At 43.4% G+C, this 20,301-nt stretch overlaps 1 protein-coding gene across 1 annotated transcript in view; it reads right to left on the minus strand.

Moving 5' to 3' along the window:
- Window positions 1–20,301, minus strand: part of camk2b1 (calcium/calmodulin-dependent protein kinase (CaM kinase) II beta 1) — a 55,402-nt gene that overhangs the window by 20,312 nt on the left and 14,789 nt on the right. Inside the window, exons 6-12 of the mRNA XM_061070942.1 lie at window positions 16,742–16,814; window positions 10,165–10,267; window positions 9,801–9,884; window positions 9,619–9,713; window positions 8,852–8,974; window positions 8,637–8,720; window positions 6,768–6,810 (exon numbers count right to left, since the gene is read on the minus strand). Coding sequence (XP_060926925.1) covers window positions 6,768–6,810; window positions 8,637–8,720; window positions 8,852–8,974; window positions 9,619–9,713; window positions 9,801–9,884; window positions 10,165–10,267; window positions 16,742–16,814 — 605 coding nt within the window. The remainder of the gene's footprint in view (window positions 1–6,767; window positions 6,811–8,636; window positions 8,721–8,851; window positions 8,975–9,618; window positions 9,714–9,800; window positions 9,885–10,164; window positions 10,268–16,741; window positions 16,815–20,301) is intronic.

Here is a 20,301-nt window from a genome sequence, read left to right on the forward strand (position 1 = left end):
AAATATACAAATTTATTTTCTACTTCCCTATGGCAGAATTGATTTGACTCTACCGAGGTGATGGGGTTTCATAGGATGGGGCCTGGGTTTCTTATTTCATACCTCTGATATATTAATTTAGCCACTGAATAAAGTTGGCTGTTATCTATATAATAGATTAAAAAAAGCATTTTTCTCTTTTTTAAATATTAATAGGTCTGTATTTTTAGTGTGAGACCACATCAGTATTTATAGAGTTGCAGATAGCATTGTTTTACATCATTGATGTTATTTGAGGACGTGAGAGTAGTTTGGGAAATGAAAGAACCAATCAGCTGCTGGTGCTCGTCCAGACTCCGCCCCTCCCTCTCTTACCCCACATCGGGACCTTTTAAGGGGCTGAGTGCGATTCCAGGTCTAATCAGATTCTATCACATCAGCTTCCAGCCACATTATATAAAGAACTATTTCTGGTGGTCTGGGATTTATTTTTTATTTTTTTATATCTGTGTCTCGTTCTCTTTTTCTTTCCCTCCCCTCATCTCTCTCTTGGTCTGAACAAAGACCTACTGTACCTCTTCCAGACATAATGATAGCAATGATGGAAATAGCGATATTTTTCTCTTTTATTATAAACATTTTTCCTCCAAGATTATCAAGATTATTTTAATTATCTTATAAGATTATTGTTCTAATTGTAAAAATATTGTTGTAATAATAAAATGATCATAGGGGTTTGCTTATTATTACTATTATAGGATAATTAGTATTGCCATATATCATATTTTCTTGATCCTCCCTCCATATGCTCACCCCCACATTATTATTATATAGAAAAGACACACAAACACACACACTCTGTCTGTATGCAGTGTTCTTGTCCTTGGATTGTTTTGTCAATGTCTCCTCTCTTGTCCTGATAAATAAATAAATAATTAAATAAATAAAAATGAAGCCTGGATTCCATGAAAACTTCTTCGTATTGATTCCTTTGCACAAGGACATTTTAAAGTCATTCATGTCGTTCCCACTTATTTTCACAGTAGTAAAACACATCCTCATGAGACAAGATATAACTCAAGAGTGAGACAATAAAGACATACTTATAAAAGTCAGACACAGCATGTACAGGGTCCTACTCCTGACTATCCTGACTATCCTGACTATCCTGACTATCCTGACTTCCTTTTTTACTTTCTTTTTACTTCTCTGCCTCGTATCTATCGCTTGAGGTGAAGTCTGCGTATTCAGAAGTCAAGGACGGAGCAAGAGGACGTGACAAAGAGGAATCGGAGGGGATGTGACAGCGGCGTGAACGTGCACGGTTCCCTCCTCAGTCTCGTTCCACAGACCGGTTGTTACTGAGGAGAGGAAACGCGGTCAGAGAAGTGTCAAGTTCACTCTCTCGTATTCTCTGATGGCTTGGTGGAGGAGGGGGGGGATATGAAAGGAGAGCAGAGGAGAAGAGAAGGAAGAGGACCATTATTCTGTCAAAGTGTCAAAGTGGATTTTCTACTCAAGGCTGCTAACAATGGTTTAAATTCCAGTGATGATGATGAAATCTCATTGGAAACCTGAAAAAAAAACAATCAATCCAACGTTGCTTAATTCAGCCAGAAGGTGAAGAAGCAGTGGTTGCTCCTTACCTCGCCACAAATTACACATGAAGCAGGAAGAGAGAGGAGGAAGAGATTAAAACAAAAAAAGCATCACTGACAAACTCCCACTGAAAACATAGCAGGATGCACGACTGCAAGAGCGAAGCAAGGAGGGGAGGGGCCTCGCATGAAGAGTCACAGATAATCATCTGGATCTGCACCAAGCTCCTGAAGGGACCTGTTCAGGTGCAACAATTTGTTCTCTATAGTTTAAGTTTGAAAGCAGGACTTGTTGATTTTCAGATTTTGAAATGCTTTCACTCTAATTAGAATTTGCTCTGCTTGTGCTGAAACTGTGGGCCTGTCACTCAGATATTTCTCTGTGCTCCCATAACGCCTGTTTTGAGGGATTTCAGAGAAGAGCTGAAGCTGGAGCGCAGGAAATCTTTCCAAACAACAAAATCTTTGAGCACAAAAACACATTTGGGTGCAAGCAGAGCAAACAGAAGCACAAGCAGAGGATGTGTGAGTGTGAGCGCAGGGCTGTGTGTGAGAGAATCACAAGATCTGAACGTGCATACATGATTGTGGACAATAGATCAAGGCTCCAGTAAGCCAGCGAAGGGGGAGGTGGTATAAATATTTGATTGAAGCCCAGTGGAGGCTGAGGGACACAGCGAGGACAGAGGAGTCCCAGTGGGCCAAAGAAACAAGGACACTGCTACTACTTCTGTCTCCTCGGCTCAGTGCGAGACTGTCACGTGAAGCTCTTTGTCTTTTAATGCCCGAGGTTCAGTCCTGCAGACGCAGAGCGAACGCATTAGGTTCACGTTCATGACGATGTCCTCAGCATCTACTGCAGCGGCACAGAATCTGAGAGAATGTTGGTGAGCTTGAATTTAACTGTATTCAAGTTGCTCAAATTAAAGAAAAGGAGCAAACAGCCTCTTCCAGGAATAAAGCTCAGAGAAGCTGAGCTCACTGGTGAAGTCGGCCGAGGATGTGGCAGCTTCGTGTTCCTCTGACCGAACAACAGCTAGAGGCGAGTAAATAAAACTCAAAACACGTAGATAAGACTCAGGGGATGTTGCTCTGTGGGAGGTCATAAAGGTCATAGCCTTAACACGCTGATATGGCCATTGGGTAAACAGCAGTTTTAATTTCAGTCCTAAGAAAATGGTTTAAATCCATTTTCTTTAAACTTTCAACACACCAGGAGATTCTCTGGGAATTCTTAAGGGAACGATTCATGGTTCTGGATGTGTCCTGTTTACAGAATGCAGAGTACGTGGGAGCAGCTGAGGGACACATCCTCAATGCATGAATATTACAAAAGCACTTTTGACTTCATGAGAACCAGCCCAATCTTGCATCGTACACAGCGTTCACCATGCTCCACAATCTCAGTGCTGCAGCGCATGCACCAGTGCAGTGCCCCATGCAGCATTCACCAGCAGTCAGCTCCCGGGCCGTTCCATCCTCTAAGTGACAGGGGGGAACTTTCCAGTGTCATTAACAGACAGAGAAAAGAGAGAGAGAGATAGACAGAGATAGAGAGAGGGGGGGGAGAGGAGTGAGGGCGAAAGTGAGATGTAGGAAATTATGGTGGAGAGAGAGGGAGACTGCTGGTGGAGATGCAGAAAAGTAGAAGTGACCTGAGAGGTAGAAATGACAGATAACAGGGAAGGAACAAATTGAAGAGGTGATGTGAGGGAGGTGAGGTGGGGGGAAAAGAGGAGAAGAAGAAACAGAGGGACAGGACAGAAGTGTGGCTGAGTCCAGGCCATGCTCTGTGCTCGCTGGTGGAGGTGAAGATGAAGAGGATGAACACGGGTCAGTGGCGCAGCAGCCAGCCAATCAGATGTGAGACAGGAGGTGACGGGTGAGCTGACATGGAGATAACAGCAGTAGCTCGGCTTCCATCGTTTACATCATTTCAGAAATAACAAAGATGAATATCTGTCTCCCTGACTGCAAAAATTCTAATCTAATTCTTCTTATTCATAAAGATATTCAGTCAAAAATAGGAATAGAAGCAAACTGGTGATTAAAACTGTGACGGTTTGAAATACGGCTTTATCTTAATATCTTAACATCCCAGATAAGCCAGGGGATTTGCTCAGAAAACCTTCCTTGGATAAAACCAAATATGACATCTTTCCTATCACAATATTAATTAGCTCGATGGAAACCTTGCTAATGCTGCTTCTGATGATGAGACGGTGGGTGGTGTCGTTAGCGATGTGGTCAGCCATCATGCTCTGAGCTCCCATGCTGAGGAAGGAGGGAGGAAGAGGAGAGAGCAAACGAAAGAAGAGGAGGACCAAAGAGAGGGGGAAAGAGAGAAGTGGCATGCCCATTGGGGGAGCCACATTGCTACCTTGTTCCACCAGCCCTGCCGTGGTGCCGGCAGCTGCAGCCACTGCTGCCGCGGCAGCCGTGACGGAGGCCGGAGCGGTGGTCTGCCTGCTGCCAACTGTTAGAGTCCGGCCCCGGGCACACAGGAGGAAAGAGGGTTACGAGGAGGAGGAGAAGAGGAGAGGAAGAGGAGAGGAAGAGGAGAAGGAGGTGAGAGGCAGAGGGAAGAGAGAGCAGAGGTGAGACACACAGGGCTCATTAGTTCAGAGTGGCATTAAAACAAACAGATTCTGTCACAGATGAATCCGCTGCTGTGACAGAAGAGAACAACGTCAGGGACACAGATCTTAACTTTCAAGTGTTTAAAGCCTGCGATTTGTTTCCTGTTAATTTAGCAGAGTTTGTCTTTTAGATATGAAGAAGGAGATTGTTCGGGTCAGACTCGTTCACAGCAACAGGAGAATGTCCGGAACATCCAGGTGAAAGGTGGAGGCTGGATAGAGCAGCAGGAGGCACGAGGTGATATTTAGATTTTACATGTACGGCTCCTCTTTTTAATCCTAAGATATTTGTAAACATCTAGTTTTGTGTCCATCACGTGTTAGAAACATCATCCCACTCCCACTCGCTCCCTGTTAATGGTGAGGATATTTTCCTGCTGTATTCTCACTCTGACATTTTCCCGACATTTTACTTATGAGGTTGGCAGGAAAAAGTTCATGAAAATGTCTGAATATCTGACTCAGAGAAGACCAGGGTTTCTGCAGGTGTCAACAAGTTAAACACTTTATTTTTACGTGTGCGTTTGTGTGCGTTTCCCCGTGTCTGTCTGAAAGCTTCAGTGAAGCAGCCGAGTAGAGAATAAACCACGTTGTCTCTCAAACTACAGACAGTTGGTCTCTATAGCTTCTATTGGTCTTGTTTGTAGATTAATTACAGCGTTCTTACATCTGTATCTTAGAGAAAGAATTACAACAAACAGAGACATAACTCTGCATGCCGCCCAAACATTTTGTAGAATTAAAAGAATATTATTATCAAGACCAACCTAAACATGTTCAAGATCTAGTATCTTTTACTGCTTAAAATTCAGATGATAAACTTGAGGTGTTTTTACACTTTTTGTAGAACGAGCAGAAACCCTGTTCACATTTGAGTTCTCACATGAGTTCCAGAGAACTTCAGTAACTAGTTTGAACTTCAGTGGAAGTCTGAAAGCAGCTTATGACCTGAAAGCAGTGTTATTGTTAAATGATGATGATAATAATGAAACACAGTTTAGACAGCGTTAGTAAATGTTACATACAATGTGCTCACTAAATACTAAATGTGTGGCTTCACTGGAAATATTTACTCTCGGGATATTTCATTCCACAGATTAAAACTTAAATCTATTTGAGATTGAACATGCTGTGACCACAAGACGTTACATCAGCATGATGAAGAAAATAGATCCATCTCGACTGAGTCATAATATACAATGAGAACATAGTGACCCATTGTGTAAGGCTCTTATTCATTGGCTTTTTAGCTGATGACCTCGCACTGGAAATGGATGCAGGAGAGAGAGCGAGAGAAAAGGTGTCGGGGTCCGTGTGTGTGTATGTGTGTGTGTGTGTGTGTGTGTGTGTGTGTGTGTGTGTGTGTGTGTGTGTGTGTGTGTGTGTGTGTGTGTGTGTGTGTGTGTGTGTGTGTGTGTGTGTGTGTGTGTTTGTGTGTGACTGTGTGTATTTGCCGTTGAGAAGCTCACAGTGTCAGAGCAACCAGTGACTCGTGTTTTCTGAATCAACATGCTTGCACACACAAACAGAGATCACACACGCATACATTTCTACTGTGGATGTGAAATACAGATGAACAGTGGTCGTGACTCACTAAAACAAAAAGAAAGGAACTACTTTGGATTCCTCCTCACGCACCTCCAGGAAATAGAATCTCCCTCAAAGACGAATATTTTAAAAATCGTCTCCACTGAAATTCAGACTTCTTGTTGTTTCCTAAACGTTAAGTTTGAAACCTCTCATTAAGTGAAACTGATGAATCCCTTTTTATTCTGAGATATTCTGGAAAGTTGGGATGCAGTGAATCAGGGAAAAGAGGTTTGATTTCTAACTAAAGAAAGTTGTTTGTCAAAGAGTCTCTGATGCACAGATTTGATGTCGTCTGTCTTGTATTAGAGCAGAAATACAAAACCTTAAAGAAAGTTTCATCAAGTACAGAAATATATACAAATGCAAAGACAAGAACGGAGACAAACACACGTCCACAGCTTTCTGCTCAGGTGTTTCCCCACGTTTCACCACAGCAGCTACTTCCAAGGAGGTTGTGTTTTGTTTGGTTATGTTTGTTTGACTCTTAGTTAGCAGGATTATGCAAAAACTACTGGTCAGATTGGAATGAAACCTGGTGGAATGATGCATTATGGGTCAAGACAAGAGAGAACTTATTAATGTTCGGTGCGGATCCGGATCAGAGGGCGGATCCAGGAACAACATTTGAATTGGTTTCTCACAGAATTATTCATATATCTTGGTTTTAAAAAACCAGACATGCACATTGGTGCAGATCCAAATAGAAATCTGAGGGACGCTTAACTTTTATAAGCTTGCTTCATGAGAACACTTAAAGTTAGATAGAAGTTTGCTTTATTTCCTCATTAAGGACAAAGAAGCGCTTGAAGGAAAATGAGAGAAACACTGAAGCTGCACTGAGATGTAATGAAGATGAGATTTTGGTTTTTCGAAGCTCGCTCTGTAAATATAATGAATAGAAGTCCTCCAACAGATTTATGATAATGGTGGAATATAGGAATTATATTCAGGAAACACTCACCAGAGAAATTCCGAGAAACCAGCATGGTGGTGAGAATGGCCCCCTGCGGAGAAAAAAAAACAAGAAGAGCAGTTCAATTTCAAACATTTGAACTGGTGACATTATACTTTTGGCATTTCTATAAAAAATAAACATCGATTGCACTTCTCGCTGTCACTGACGATTCAAGTTTTTAAGCTTTTTCAAATTCAAAGCAAAGGTCTTTCCTTTCACCTACAAGAAAACCAGAAACTTTATCAGCAGAAAATCAAAAAGCAACAAGAATAGAACTCAGTGGAGCGAATACACCCGAGGCTCCAAATCACACACACTGCTACACACTGATACACACAGATATCAGTCCTCGAAATCTGCCTGATCAAGATCAATGATCCTTTCCACACTACATCCGAGTTTGGTGGAAATCTGTCAGGTAGTTTTCTTACACACAAACAAACGTTTGGGGGTGAAAACAGCTCGGTGACCAACGACGCTGTTTGACTGACAGATGATCTCTGAAATATGAAGCGTGTTTTAAGCTGCACACGTAAACTACCGAGACCTGTTTACTCCTCTTTATATTTAATATTGATGCATCAACAACTGGGGCCAGACAGGAAGAGGGGAACGTTTATTGGGCTATAAAATGTCAATGGGTTGCAAATAGACCAGAGCTGTGGAGGCTGATTATTTACTTACGATTTAATGAGCTGATCTCACTGCAGCATAGAGAGACAACTCTGGTTCAGCAGCTCCAATCTCAAATCAGCACAAATCAATATCTTTACAGGTGTAGAGACATCAGTTTGTATTGTTCCAGTTGCTTTCTCTGGCCTCCAGCTGAATTAATGTCCAATGTCTTCTAAATGATTAACAGATGATTCATTATTAATCCATATTATTAACAGAAGATTAATCATGTTTTTGTTCCCATGTTCTTTTATCTGCTTATTTTGAGGTTTATGCAAAAACTACAGAACAGATTTCCACGAAACTAGGTTGGGACATGAATCAAGAAGGAAGAATGAATGAATAATATAAATAAATACATACATAAGAAAAACTGAAGAATATCAACAAATATCTGGCCATAAATAATCTTTTTTCATATCAACTAAGAACTCAGGTCGGAGGGACGAAGTGTGGGAGGTAAGAAGCTTGAGGGGAAGTTGTAACTCGAAATGTAGGAGAGTGAAATGTAAACTGTGAATATATCTAATCTGAATTCTATTTTAAATATCCAACAGGGTTACACCACACTAATGCGTCACTAAGGGATATTTCTGGTTATGTACTGTATCTACTGTATGAATCTACTGATGTATATCCTCATTATTTTCTATTTATTGTAAATATAAAAAGACGCACGTTTGTTTATGTATGTTTACTTCAAGCTTTCATGATTTTATTGGCATTTATTGATGTTTACTGTGTAACTGAATGTCTGGCGTCACCAGCGCTCATGTCCTTTAGCGACAGAGACAACTGGTTGGTGCTCGTTGGTTGAACGGTCCAACGCTCGCCACCTGTGTCTCTGCTTCCAGTTTGCCATGTGCTGGTATGCGAGCCACGCCTGGACCGGCCAAAAGCAGCAGGGTAACAGCCACATGCTCAAATAGCTGAGCCGTTGTATCGGTGTCAGCACTAAATCAGTGTCTGGAGGAAACCACGCATGTAGGAAATGTGGGAGCCAGTAAAGAAAAGCACTGATACTTCTAATGTGTCATCTCGCTGAACTTTGATCGGATTACACATCACAAATATCACCGGACAAAAGAGGGAGTGATGCTTCACGAGCCCGAAATGATGTGAAACAACATAAACAGAATAAAGCTGACGATTGATTGAGGGTGGATGAAATTGAAGAAGAGGGCAAGTTTACAAACTGACCTTGAGTTTCCTCCTGGCGTTGAATTTCTTCAGGCACTCCACGGTCTCCTGTCTGTGCATCATGGACGCCACTGTGGACCGTTGCTGGGAGGAGGAAGGAAAGGCAGAGCAGGAGATGGATGGAGTAAATAGGTTTGTCCAGGTTAGATGTTTTTAAGTGCAGATGTGCAACAAGTGATCACGTCTGTCTGGAGCGGGGGGGGGGGGACACTTACGCAGACCCACGGGTGCTTGAGGGCCTCCTGAGCTGTGATCCTCTTGGTTGGGTTGATGGTGAGCATCTGGTTGATCAGGTTCTTGGCCTCTGGGGTGACCGTGTCCCACTCAGGAGAAGGGAACTGAAGACAGCAAACAGAACCACCATCATCAGCATCATCAGGATTCCCAAAATATTCAGAAAGTCAGTTCGCAATTGCAGCCTGTTCTTTTTGCGTTCTTTGATTAAAAAAATGAATACATCGTTATAGTACATTAGATTTTATGACATTTACTTTCAAGGTAGTTTAATTCATGCAACAGAAATTAGAGAAGACTCCAATTTCAAGACTAAAAGAGCCCTGGATTTTGAAGCCCACATGTTTTTATGTCTATGTGAATTTTGAAAAAGATTTAATTGGACTTTTGTGCATCCCAAAAACAGAACTATAAAATAAAAGCTGCCTTTGGCAATATCGTTATCATCTCTCACATTGGAGCACAGTCGTTAGTGTTTTATGTCTCTTGGTTGAATAGAGGATAAACAACACACTCAGCCAAAGGCCAGATGTGAAACCTGTGGTGTTGCTGGTGCATGTGGTGTCGGCCTTTTAGCCCCCGTGTCACCCTGTGGGAGGGTTTGTTGAAAATATGAAAGTGGTGACTTGAATTATGTAACCGGTACCAAACAGGAGCAAGGCCAGTGGGAGGAGAGGAGAGGAAACAAGTGGAGAGGAGAGGAGAGGAGAGGAGAGGTAACGAGAGGAGAGGAGAGGAGGAGACTCACATCGTAGGCCCCAGCCTTGATCTGCTGGTACAGCTTGTGCTGGTCCTCATCCCAGAAAGGGGGATAACCCACCAGCAGGATGTAGAGGATCACCCCTGAGACACACACACACACACACATATTGTTGAAAAATGAAGGAAAAGCCATTCAGCAGCGTGTGTGACTTTGTGTGTGTCGCTCACCGCAGGCCCAGATGTCCACAGGTTTGCCATATGCCTCCTTCCTCAGAACCTCAGGGGAGAGGTAACCCGGTGTGCCAGCAAATCCTGCAGCAGAAACACGCACACAGACACACACATGATTGACGTGTTCAAGGCGGCAGATTGTGTAGCTGCTATCCTCGGCCCAGCTTGTGTGTGAACGCTACTGTCCGAGTGGGAGCCTCTGGATTATTCACCGCCTGACCAACTAGTATAAAGTCTGGAGAATCGTATGTGAGAGCGCAGCCACCTTATTTTTTGAACTGCATCATTATAGACGCCCTTATAGCTTCAGGTAAAAACATAAAAAGTGGAAGTCATTCTCTCCTTTATGAGCTGTACCTACCGAACCAGGCCTGCTGATCCCCCTGCACCTCGATGGCCAGGCCGAAGTCGGCCAGCTTCACGGCAGCGTTCTTACATTTGCTTGCCAGGAGCAGGTTCTCTGGCTGAAGTGGAGAAGAGGAGACAAATGAGGTTTTACAGACATTTTGAAATGAAGGATATTCACTGTCCTAGTGAGGGAGGAGGAGGGAGGGGAGAGCTACACATGCACATCTGCAAGAAACTGGGGTTCATAGTCAAAGACAACATATTCAGCACATGAAATAAACACACACACAGACATGTAGAAGCTTCACAACAAAAGTCAGTCCACATTTCAGCAGAGGTTTAACGTGAGTCGGTCTTTTTCCTTCTTGCCTCCTGTGCTGTGGTGTACAGGCTCATCGCTGTGGCCCAGATAGAACTCCAGCCTCATTACTCTCTGTCAGAGGACGACTCTAATAATGGGTTGTTATCCCCACGTGTCCCTGCTCTCTCTCTCTCTCTCTCTCTCTCTCTCTCTCTCTCTCTCTCTCTCTCTCTCGCTCTCGCTCTCTCTCTGCCTCACTGTTTCATGGCCTCTGTCAAAGCAGCAGCTCTGAATGACTGGTGGAAAGATTTAATATCATAAAGAACATTTTATTTATTGATCGATATCAATGGCATTGATGATGTTGTAAAATCACAGACAAGGTTAGCTCCACGAAACGCAACCATGAGTTGGGTGTGACGACTTGGGAAGTCAGCTATTGGCTAACAAGCTAGCTTCTATATTGATATATTGATAAACTGAGCTGTGATGCAAAGATTTGAAATATTTTTTGACATTTTTTCATGTCCATAATAGTTGATATGTATAATTATCATGAAAAAGGTCAATTAAATGTTGTGATATTGCGATAACTATAAGTGTTTATCCAAAACTACTAACTTGTTTTGTCTAAACTGAAAATAACTATGTGGACCTGACAGAAATGGATCTTTAAATCGCTGAGAGCTTCTACTGACCGAACAGAAAGTCTAAGTGTTGTTACTCCTGAGATCTGTTCTCTTGTCCTTCGAGTCACTTGATCTCTTTATCGTTTCCTGAAATGCACCACCGTGCAAAACAAGTGCACGGAGAGAATGAGTGTGTTATATTTAGGCTGCGTCTCTGTCGCTGCAGCAGCCTGTTCTTCATCCTCGGCCGTCCTCCCTCTGCTCTCTCCCCTCAGCTAATTTGTTTGGAGGCAACAGAGAAACTGTGGGTTTAAATCTCGGATACTTAAAAGTCAGCTTTGACAGCCTTTGAGTGTAAAGGAGAAGGAGAGAGAGGCTGTGAGTGAGTGAAGCTGGAATCCTGAGGCTCCCTCGGGTCGTCACATCCTCAGATCCACCACTTGGTTCAGGATTCACTCTTTTGTTAGAACTTGCCAAAATTGCAGCAGTAAAAATAATCGGGGAAAACGTGGGTGGAGATTCTGATGAAGAGGTGATTAATAAACACAAAGTAAAACATCCAGGGCCATGTGGTCAACGCTCGGTCATGAAGACACAGCTGAGCAGTGACGCTGAGGCCGAGGGACATAGAGAGGAACACGTATGAAAGATAGAGAGAGCAGGTCACGAGTGGGTGTTTCTAATGGAAGGATTTACAGTTATCTCTCTTCCTCTTTCTCTCTCTCTCTCTATTCCTCTGGCTTCAGAGGATCTGGAGCTGCAGCAGTATTCCAGATTTATTCCTAATGAGAGCGTTAGAGACTTAGACAGAAACTGGCTGATTTAACCCTGATGTGAATGGCACTTATTAGTTTGCACGTAATAAGATTTAAAGTCATATTTTTATCAAAAACTAGATTTCTTTATTATTCTCTGGTCAGACCAGAGATCCAGGATTTTCTTATTTCACATTTATTTTACATTGTGAGACATTTTCACCCATTTCCCTTAGATTCATTTATGGATCTTGAAAATAGGCAAATTTAGGAGACTGGTTTCTATAAATGTGTGAACGTTGGTGCAGCTTGATTGACTTTAATTGACTGTTGGGTCTTGATGGAGGTTTGCACTTGACTCTAGTGTGTCCAAATGGATAACGACACCTAAAGCAACAATACATTCGATTTTTTATTTAACCTGTTGCAATGTTGGTAGCATAAAATACAGCTTTAAGTAGAACAAATATGTGTTTTAAAAAAAGGAATATTTCAGTCAACAAAGATTCAGTTTTCAACACTTTTCTGTCTTTAACACAATTACAGTTTAACTAATTTAAGCACTGTGATTTTTTCAATTCTTTCAATTTTCATTGGATATATTACTTGTATCTACAAACAACACACTTAAAAATTTGAATAAATAAAAAAATTAACGTCTTTATATGCTAATATATCTGCTGTTTATTCTATATGGTGTTACCACCTTTCTGGCGCACATATACATCTCTTGGCTGTGTTGTCATCTCATCTGCCATAACCCAGTTCCTAATTTAAGGGATCTTGTCACCCAGGCTGTCCTCAGTCATCACACTATGACCTATTGCATGAAATGCTCCACGATGCCTGGGTGTGAAACCAGATAGGCGTGTCGGCTAAATAAAGAAATAGCCACAACAGTTCTGATAAACACAACACGTCTTTGCTGGAATGCCGGGACTGACATTTGCATAGAAGACGTGCACCGCTGAAGATGCAACAAACAGGCATGCACATAAAAATAAAAATTAAAACACTAACAGGTACAAGATAAGACAGGAAAAAGGACTGGAATCAGATTCATATATAAGTATAGACGCTGATTCACACACAGCTTGAACAGTATCAAACACAGTCACAATCCTTGAGAGCAAAACATCGTCTGAACCATGTGACATATGTCCTGGATAGAAGTCCAGCAGAGACAAGTATTAAGCAATGCCACAGTTCAAAGAAACCAGTTCAAAATTAGCTACTGGTTCTCAGTTTCCAACCTTGAAAAATACCTAATGTTACCATCAGCCAATACAAACAGATGAAACAACATCACGAGCTAATTGACGGCTGCTGAAGCTCTGAGGCTCATTAAATGATCTGTCGAGGCCATGAAAGCAAACTGTTAATCAAAAGCCTCATTTCACAGTCTCTCTCTGAATGAACCAGAGGTCACATTAAAGGATCCTCCAGGGGCCAACTTCAAATAGATCCATCAACAAGAAACTAAAAGGGTCGTCTGTGCACTGACGACAACCTGGTGCACAAACAACTGACCAAGCTGAGGTTCCAGTCCAGAACCAGACCAGTGGTGATGGTTTGAATCCCCTCAGAATGAAGGAGGTGGTGTTCACACCACAGGTGAAGAAGGTGGAGCCAGAGAAAGGTCAGAGGTGGTATGTGGCTAGTTTTAAGTCAATAAGGCAAAATATCACAATCTCTCTCCAGTTACTTTCATATTATGACAACAGATGAAGAAGATATCGGGTTAAATATATCACATACTTATACTTTATTGCAACAATTTTTTTCCCATCGAATTTAGACCATTATTATTATTATTAGTCCATTTTTAGAAAGTCTGCACTTTCGACTCAAGTTGAAGCCACTCTGTGTGTATGCTGTGACATTTGCAAACAACTTGAAAATGTTCACATGCTCTAATGTTGAGAAACTACATCACTGTCCTCAAACTGTCCCACGGCTGCAGCTCCTCTTTTCAGCCTCTGTCTGAAATGGGTTGTTTGAGCTCCTCTCTCTTTAAGGCCCCGCCTCCTGATAGAGCCAAGTCTGCTCTGATTGGTTGTTAAACATTTCAGCTCTAACCTCTTTAACACAGCAGAGGTAAAAAAACACTGAAAAAGCACAATATGTCTCCTGGAATCAGAATCCAAAGCCTAATTCCTCCGGCTGTGAAAGTGACCTCAAGTCAACAACGTTACAAACAGGTTCTCGTTAACTTATCAGAAACACACACACACACACTGAATACACAAATAACACACCCACAAAACCCGCTGAAACAAATCATACGTTCAATCAAGGGACCACCAATCACTCACCTTCAGGTCCCGGTGCACCACGCCCATTTGATGGCAGTGAAGCACCGCCTCCAGGATCTGCTGGATGCAATGACTGCATGCAAACACCAAGGGGAGGGGGGGAGGCGAGGGGGGTCGCATGTTAGTCTGAGCAGTGTTACGATCCCGTGCACAGGCCAGGGGGGTGGGGGTGGGGGGGGAGGAAGGTGGGAGGAGGAATGACGGGTACAAGAGGGTTCAAAGGGGCTCCACCGTCACTTCGCCTTTTATGGCTACGCAACGCACCCGGGATCATGAAGAAGAAGCAAATCCGGTTTGTATATAAATCACAATCATAGACTGTAGATAAAGACGGACGACATGACAGCTCCCGAAAGCTTAATGTGGCTTGTGTGCTCCTCCTGATTTTCATAAAAGACACGTTGTGAGGTTTTTCAGCGTTGGCTGTAGCTTCTGGGGTCAGAGCAGCCAAACTGCAACAGAAGATTCCTTTGACTCAACTTATTCAGCAAGTAACCAAAAGACAAACTCTAAGTTCTTCACACTATATGTTCTCTGTTCGTGGTAGATGAGCTCATGCCAGGACATGCTCTTCCTGTTCATTTGGCTTCAGGTGGTTCTAGATACACCACGTCCCTCCATGTTTCAGCAGAAGAAACGAGGTGTGAGAAGGTGCCAGAGAGGAGGGAGAGGAGGGAGAGGAGGAAGAGGAGGGAGAGGAGGGAGAGGAGGGAGAGGAGGGAGAGGAGGGAGAGGAGGGAGAGGAGGGAGAGGAGGGAGAGGAGGGGGAGGAATCATTGTTCAAATTAACAACATTTAACCCATGTTTGTGTCGGCTCCCTCTGCAGAAACAAGTTGTCATTCATTCTGATGTCTGTTAGCCCCCCTGTGTGTGTGTGTGTGTGTGTGTGTGTGTGTGTGTGTGTGTGTGTGTGTGTGTGTGTGTGTGTGTGTGTGTGTGTGACAGAGGTGTGAGTATGCGTATATCTGAGCATGAGCAGAAGATATATATATATATAATTATAATGAGAGAGACAACACGGACATGTGTGCATAGGGCCATGAACATTGTCTGGGTGCAACTGTGGGAGGCGTGATACAGAGAAGCACACACACACACACACACACACACACACACACACACACACAAACACTCACACACACACACAGAAGCACCTGTTGGGGATGTTGCTTGGATAAAAGCCTGCATGTTTGCTTCCTGTGCACTGACCAGGTCAAAATGCATTAGTCAAAGTTCAGAGCCAGGTTGGTTTGGATTGTTTGTGAGTTTTTGAGTTTGTTAAAATAAATAAATCCACCCTATTACTGTGTTGAAAAATCTCTAGGTTTGTATTTTTCAATATTATTCACAGTCGTCTTGGTTTCGCTAATAGAAAAGTTTTTGTTAAAACTTCTTAAAAGAAACAGAACAGATAGTGAGCTGCCAACAGGGGGCGGTTTCAATCTAACAAGTGTGTGTCCAGTCTGTGAAGTATAATAACATGAGAGAGAGGAAGAGAGGGAGGGAGAGAGAGAAAGTGAGAGAGGGAGCGCAGGAGTAAGACGGACTCGTGGTATGAGCTGTAAAGTTCAGGGCAGTAAATCAAGAATCCTGTGTCTTCTTTCTAAAGGTCTCCGGATGAATAAATACTACAGCTCACATCTACAGCCCAGCAAGAGAGAGCCGTGTGTCCGGGGATCGCCGAATCACAACGTGAGCACGTGTCTGTAAATGTGCGGTCGAGGCTATAACAACTTTATCTTCCTCGTTAATACGTGAATGTGTTGCTCTGTGTGTGTGTGTGTGTGTGTAGCTGTTTTAAGACGTGCACTGGTTGAGTCCATGTGAGAATACAGCAGGAGAAAATTCACAGCGGGCGATTTGGCGTGTTGATGATGAAACTAGAAGATGCATCACATCTCTTGATTCTGTTCTTTTAGCTTCTGCTTTATAAAGATAGACTCTGGAAAATACAGGATCAATACAATTAAATAAAAGGATTTAAAGCCTGAGACGAAGGAGGCGCAGGGAGGAAGGAATCAATGAAACACCAAATAAATACATCAGTTTCTTTTGAAATTAGCCTTGTGGGAGAAATTGATGGTTGTACGTTCAATGTGTAAACACTGGATATTTATTACCCCAGCAGAAGGTTGTGTGCCCAGTGGGGGGGTGACTGTGTGTGTGTTTGTGTACAAGGCTCACACGTTGTTTGATCTGATTGTCAGCGGGTGCAACAGGAGCGTTTGTCATGTAGTTGTTTGTAAAACGAGCGAAAAGAGGACGAGTGGGAGGGCGGATGGAGAAGGGAGGGGAGGGGGGAGGGGGGGGGGGAGGCCGGCCAGGGCTCCTCCAATTTACATCAAAGTATCAGACATTAGAAAATCAAAGCAGAAAGGAAACATAAGAGCATTCAAGACAAGACAAGGCGGACAACAGACCAGCGACTGACAGGACCGACACAAACAGAGACGGAGGAGGAGGGAAAGAAAGAAGGAAGAAAGGAAGGAAGGAGGAAAGGAAAGGGACGGAGGAAAGAAAGGAAGCAGGCAAAGGTTGTCGGGGGAAGGGAGAGGTGAGGGATGCAGGTGCTCCTCATCACATACTAACCTTCAAGTCCCTGTGCACTATGTCATGTTGGTGAATGTGATGGACACTGTCTAGAATCTGATGGATACAGTGACTGTGAAGACAAAACAGAGGGGGGGGGGGATGGATATACAGAGAGGGGTGAAGGTGGGGGGGAGATGGGAGGGAGGAGGGTGGAGGGGAGGAGACAGGATGCCAGGTGAACAGGAGTGACGAGCCCGGCCAACGTCAGGTGAACACCACAAAAATTCAAGATGACAGGTTGGATTAGAGGAGGTCAAGTGACAGAGAGAGAGAGGAGAAGGGAGGAGGAGAAGGGAGGAGGAGGAGGAGAGGGTGGATTATAGGTGGAAGAGGAGGAAGAGGAGGAGGAGGAGAGGGAGATTGATGCAGGTCCAGGTGTCAAGGCGAGTGATGTGAGGGTGAATGTAGGTGGAGGAGACAAAAACGTTTTGTTTTGGTTTTTGGTTTTTGAACAAGACAGACGAGAGCAGAAGAACCTGCCAGACCGGAAAAAACATCACAACCACACAGAGAGAGCGAGAGGAGGAGGAGGAGGAAGAAGAGGAGGAGGACGACGAGAAAGACAAGAGCAGAGGAAGACAGGAGGAAGAGGAGAGGACGAGGAAATTCAGATAAAGTGACAGGTTGTGAAAGAGAAGAGAGGAAGATGAAGCACTCATGTACGGGATGAGACTGAATCATAGAAGACTGGTGGGCTGATGCTATTTTTCCATCACTAACACATCGGTGTGTTCACTATAAAGGGATACACATACCCTACTGTGTGTGTGTGTGTGTGTGTGTGTGTGTGTGTGTGTGTGTGTGTGTGTGTGTGTGTGTGTGTGTGTGTGTGTGTGTGTGTGTGTGTGTGTGTGTGTGTGTGTGTGTGTGTGTGTGTATGTGTGTGTGTGCGTTGGTGCAATGAGCAGGTATAATGTGCGGAATATGTGACTAATGGCACAAGGAGACCTGCAGCTTCCTCACCCACACAGCGTCTAGTGAGTGGGAGGACTGAGAGAGAGAGAGAGAGAGAATGAGAGAGAGAGGGAGAGATATGAACATGCTCGCTCATAAACATGTAGAGAATGATTACACTACACCATCTTACTGACAGTTGTGTGTATGAGTGATGTATGACGGAGAACGTGCTGCTCGAGTGCTTTATGATCTTCAAATTGCTTTTTAAGTGTTTCCTGTTTTGCCTTTTAACTTCTAACAGCACCTCGTAAGTGTGTTTTGAAAGCTGCTACATCAATAAAGTTTATTATTATTATTCAGGTAACATCATTTATTGTGTTGATGGGATTCAGACACACCTCCACTTTTTTTGTTTGTACATTTGTGTGTTTGCCTCCTCTCTCTCTGACTAAGAGAATCATGTCCTTCCACGGGACTCGTCTGGTTTTTGGACTCCTGGTTCGGGACAAAGAGGCGAAGAAGAAGAAGAGGAAGTGACTTGCTCAGCACTTTGAACTACAGCGTCCCACTGTTCTCTGCAGGCCAGTGAAGTGATAGTGGGAGGAAAATGAAATACAGAGCCAGTGTCAAGAGAGGGCAGCCTCTCTTCCTCTGCTGTGTCTGTGATCACTCCCAACACTACAGCATAGTGTTTTGAACCAAAGAGGACGGCTCAGAATCCAGTTTCCTGCCACGATGTCGGTGATGTGTAACAAGCGAAGTGTACGTGAGGATGAAAAGAGACAAAGTATAAACAGCAAGATAACCTCGTAAAATACGTCAACATGGACACTAAAGCATAATTTATTCAAGAAAAAAAGCGTCAGAGATTTTAAAGCGAGGGTTGGTAATCCTGGAAAACCCAACAAGAGCACACCTGCCACCGATATTCCACCTCCTTCTATTGGCCCTCTCGTCAAAGCCACGCCCCCAAAAACACATGAACGTGCACTGGCTGACAACTGCTAGAAGACTTCTCCATAACTCGTTAACTCAATTCAATGGTATCAGGATGTGAAGAGGATTTAAACAATTCAGTTATTGGAGACACAAACGATCCATATCTCTATGGATTTGTATTTATATAGAGCTTTTCTAGTCTGATGAAGACCACTCAAAGCGCTTTACAGTACAGTTTCACATTCACCCATTCATACACACATTCATACAGTGCATCTACTTGCAGCACTTTGTTATTCTATGGGGGGCCGTTCAGGGTTCAGCATCTTGCCCAAGGACACTTCGGCATGCAGATGGTTCAGACTGGGAATCGAACCGCCGACCTTCAGGTTGGAGGACGACCACTCTACCCCTCAGCCACAGCCGCCCTAGAGTAATTCTCTATCGAAACATCTCTCTGCGACTTTGCTTTTGAACCTGTCTGCTCCTGAGGTCAAGTTCAAATCCTGGAATCTGCTTCATGTGACATTAACTCTTCATATTAGCCTCCATCCACTCGCTCGCCAAGAAGATCTCTGGTGGATTGAGACAGAGGGCGGCGAGGTGAGATGCAGCGCAGTGTTCTGTGTGTGTGTGTGTGTGTGCGTGTCTGTGTGTGTGTGTGTATGTGTGTGTGTGAGGGACAGAGAACAATTACTGTGGCTAATTAAAGTCCCACTTCTTACTGGTCTCCAAGGGAGACAGGATGGGGGGGTGGCCTTAATGACTGACATTCAGAAGTGAGGGAAAAGGCAAGTGTGTGTTGTGTGTGTGTGTGTGTTGATGAGTGAGGACTAAGCACTGAAAGGGTTAAAGGTTGGCAGGAGCGGCAGCAATCACCAGCCCCAATAATATTTCAATCAAGATGCTCATAGAGATCAGTTCCATAAATGTGCCCAATATCGTGTTCATCAACATCCATTAATTATTGTCTAGGAAATCGGTGAAACACCTCGAAATGTTAAATAAAGTGATTTACTGGTTTCGCCCCCTGATCCAGACCCGCACCACTAAACTAATGGATTCTTTCCTGACCTAAATACATCCTCACTACTAAAACTCAAACTGCTCCACACACAGATATCAGAGGTGAATAAGTCCTCAAACTTTAAACCAGCAGCGAGCTGAATACAGTTAGTAATCCATGATAACTCCAAATCAGAAGCTCCTCAGCAGCATCAGGCATTAACATGAGCATCCTGTGAATAAGACCTGTTGACGTGTTGCAGGTTCCCTGAGGTGCAGCAGCAGAAAGATCCAGGACCAGTGAAGGATTAATGGCAGAGATTTAATATAAAAACCGTCACGTTTCAACGGCTCACAGAGAAAATAATACGGATGAGCTCTAATCTCATTTCATCTCATATGTCAACCTCAACTCTACCCGACGACACAGAGAGGCAATCACAGAAGTTATATGAATAAACTACTGCCATGAAAATGATGAAGCTTGTATTTATGGAATTAACGTGTGAATAAGTAATGGAAATCTATGGCTAGGCTATCACCTGATTTATGTTATTTGTTCTGGTTACTGGGGAGGAACTGGAAACATCCAATAAACCAACAGACAGGACTGGGAACTTTAATTATTTTCTTTGTGATATAAAATCCCTTGTTGAAATTGATTGAATTTGTTGGTTTCATATAAACTCAGAGTGCTACTGGCTCAGACCCTGACT

The sequence above is a fragment of the Limanda limanda genome, chromosome 5 (assembly GCF_963576545.1).
Source record: "Limanda limanda chromosome 5, fLimLim1.1, whole genome shotgun sequence".
NCBI classification, from domain to species: Eukaryota; Metazoa; Chordata; class Actinopteri; order Pleuronectiformes; family Pleuronectidae; genus Limanda; species Limanda limanda.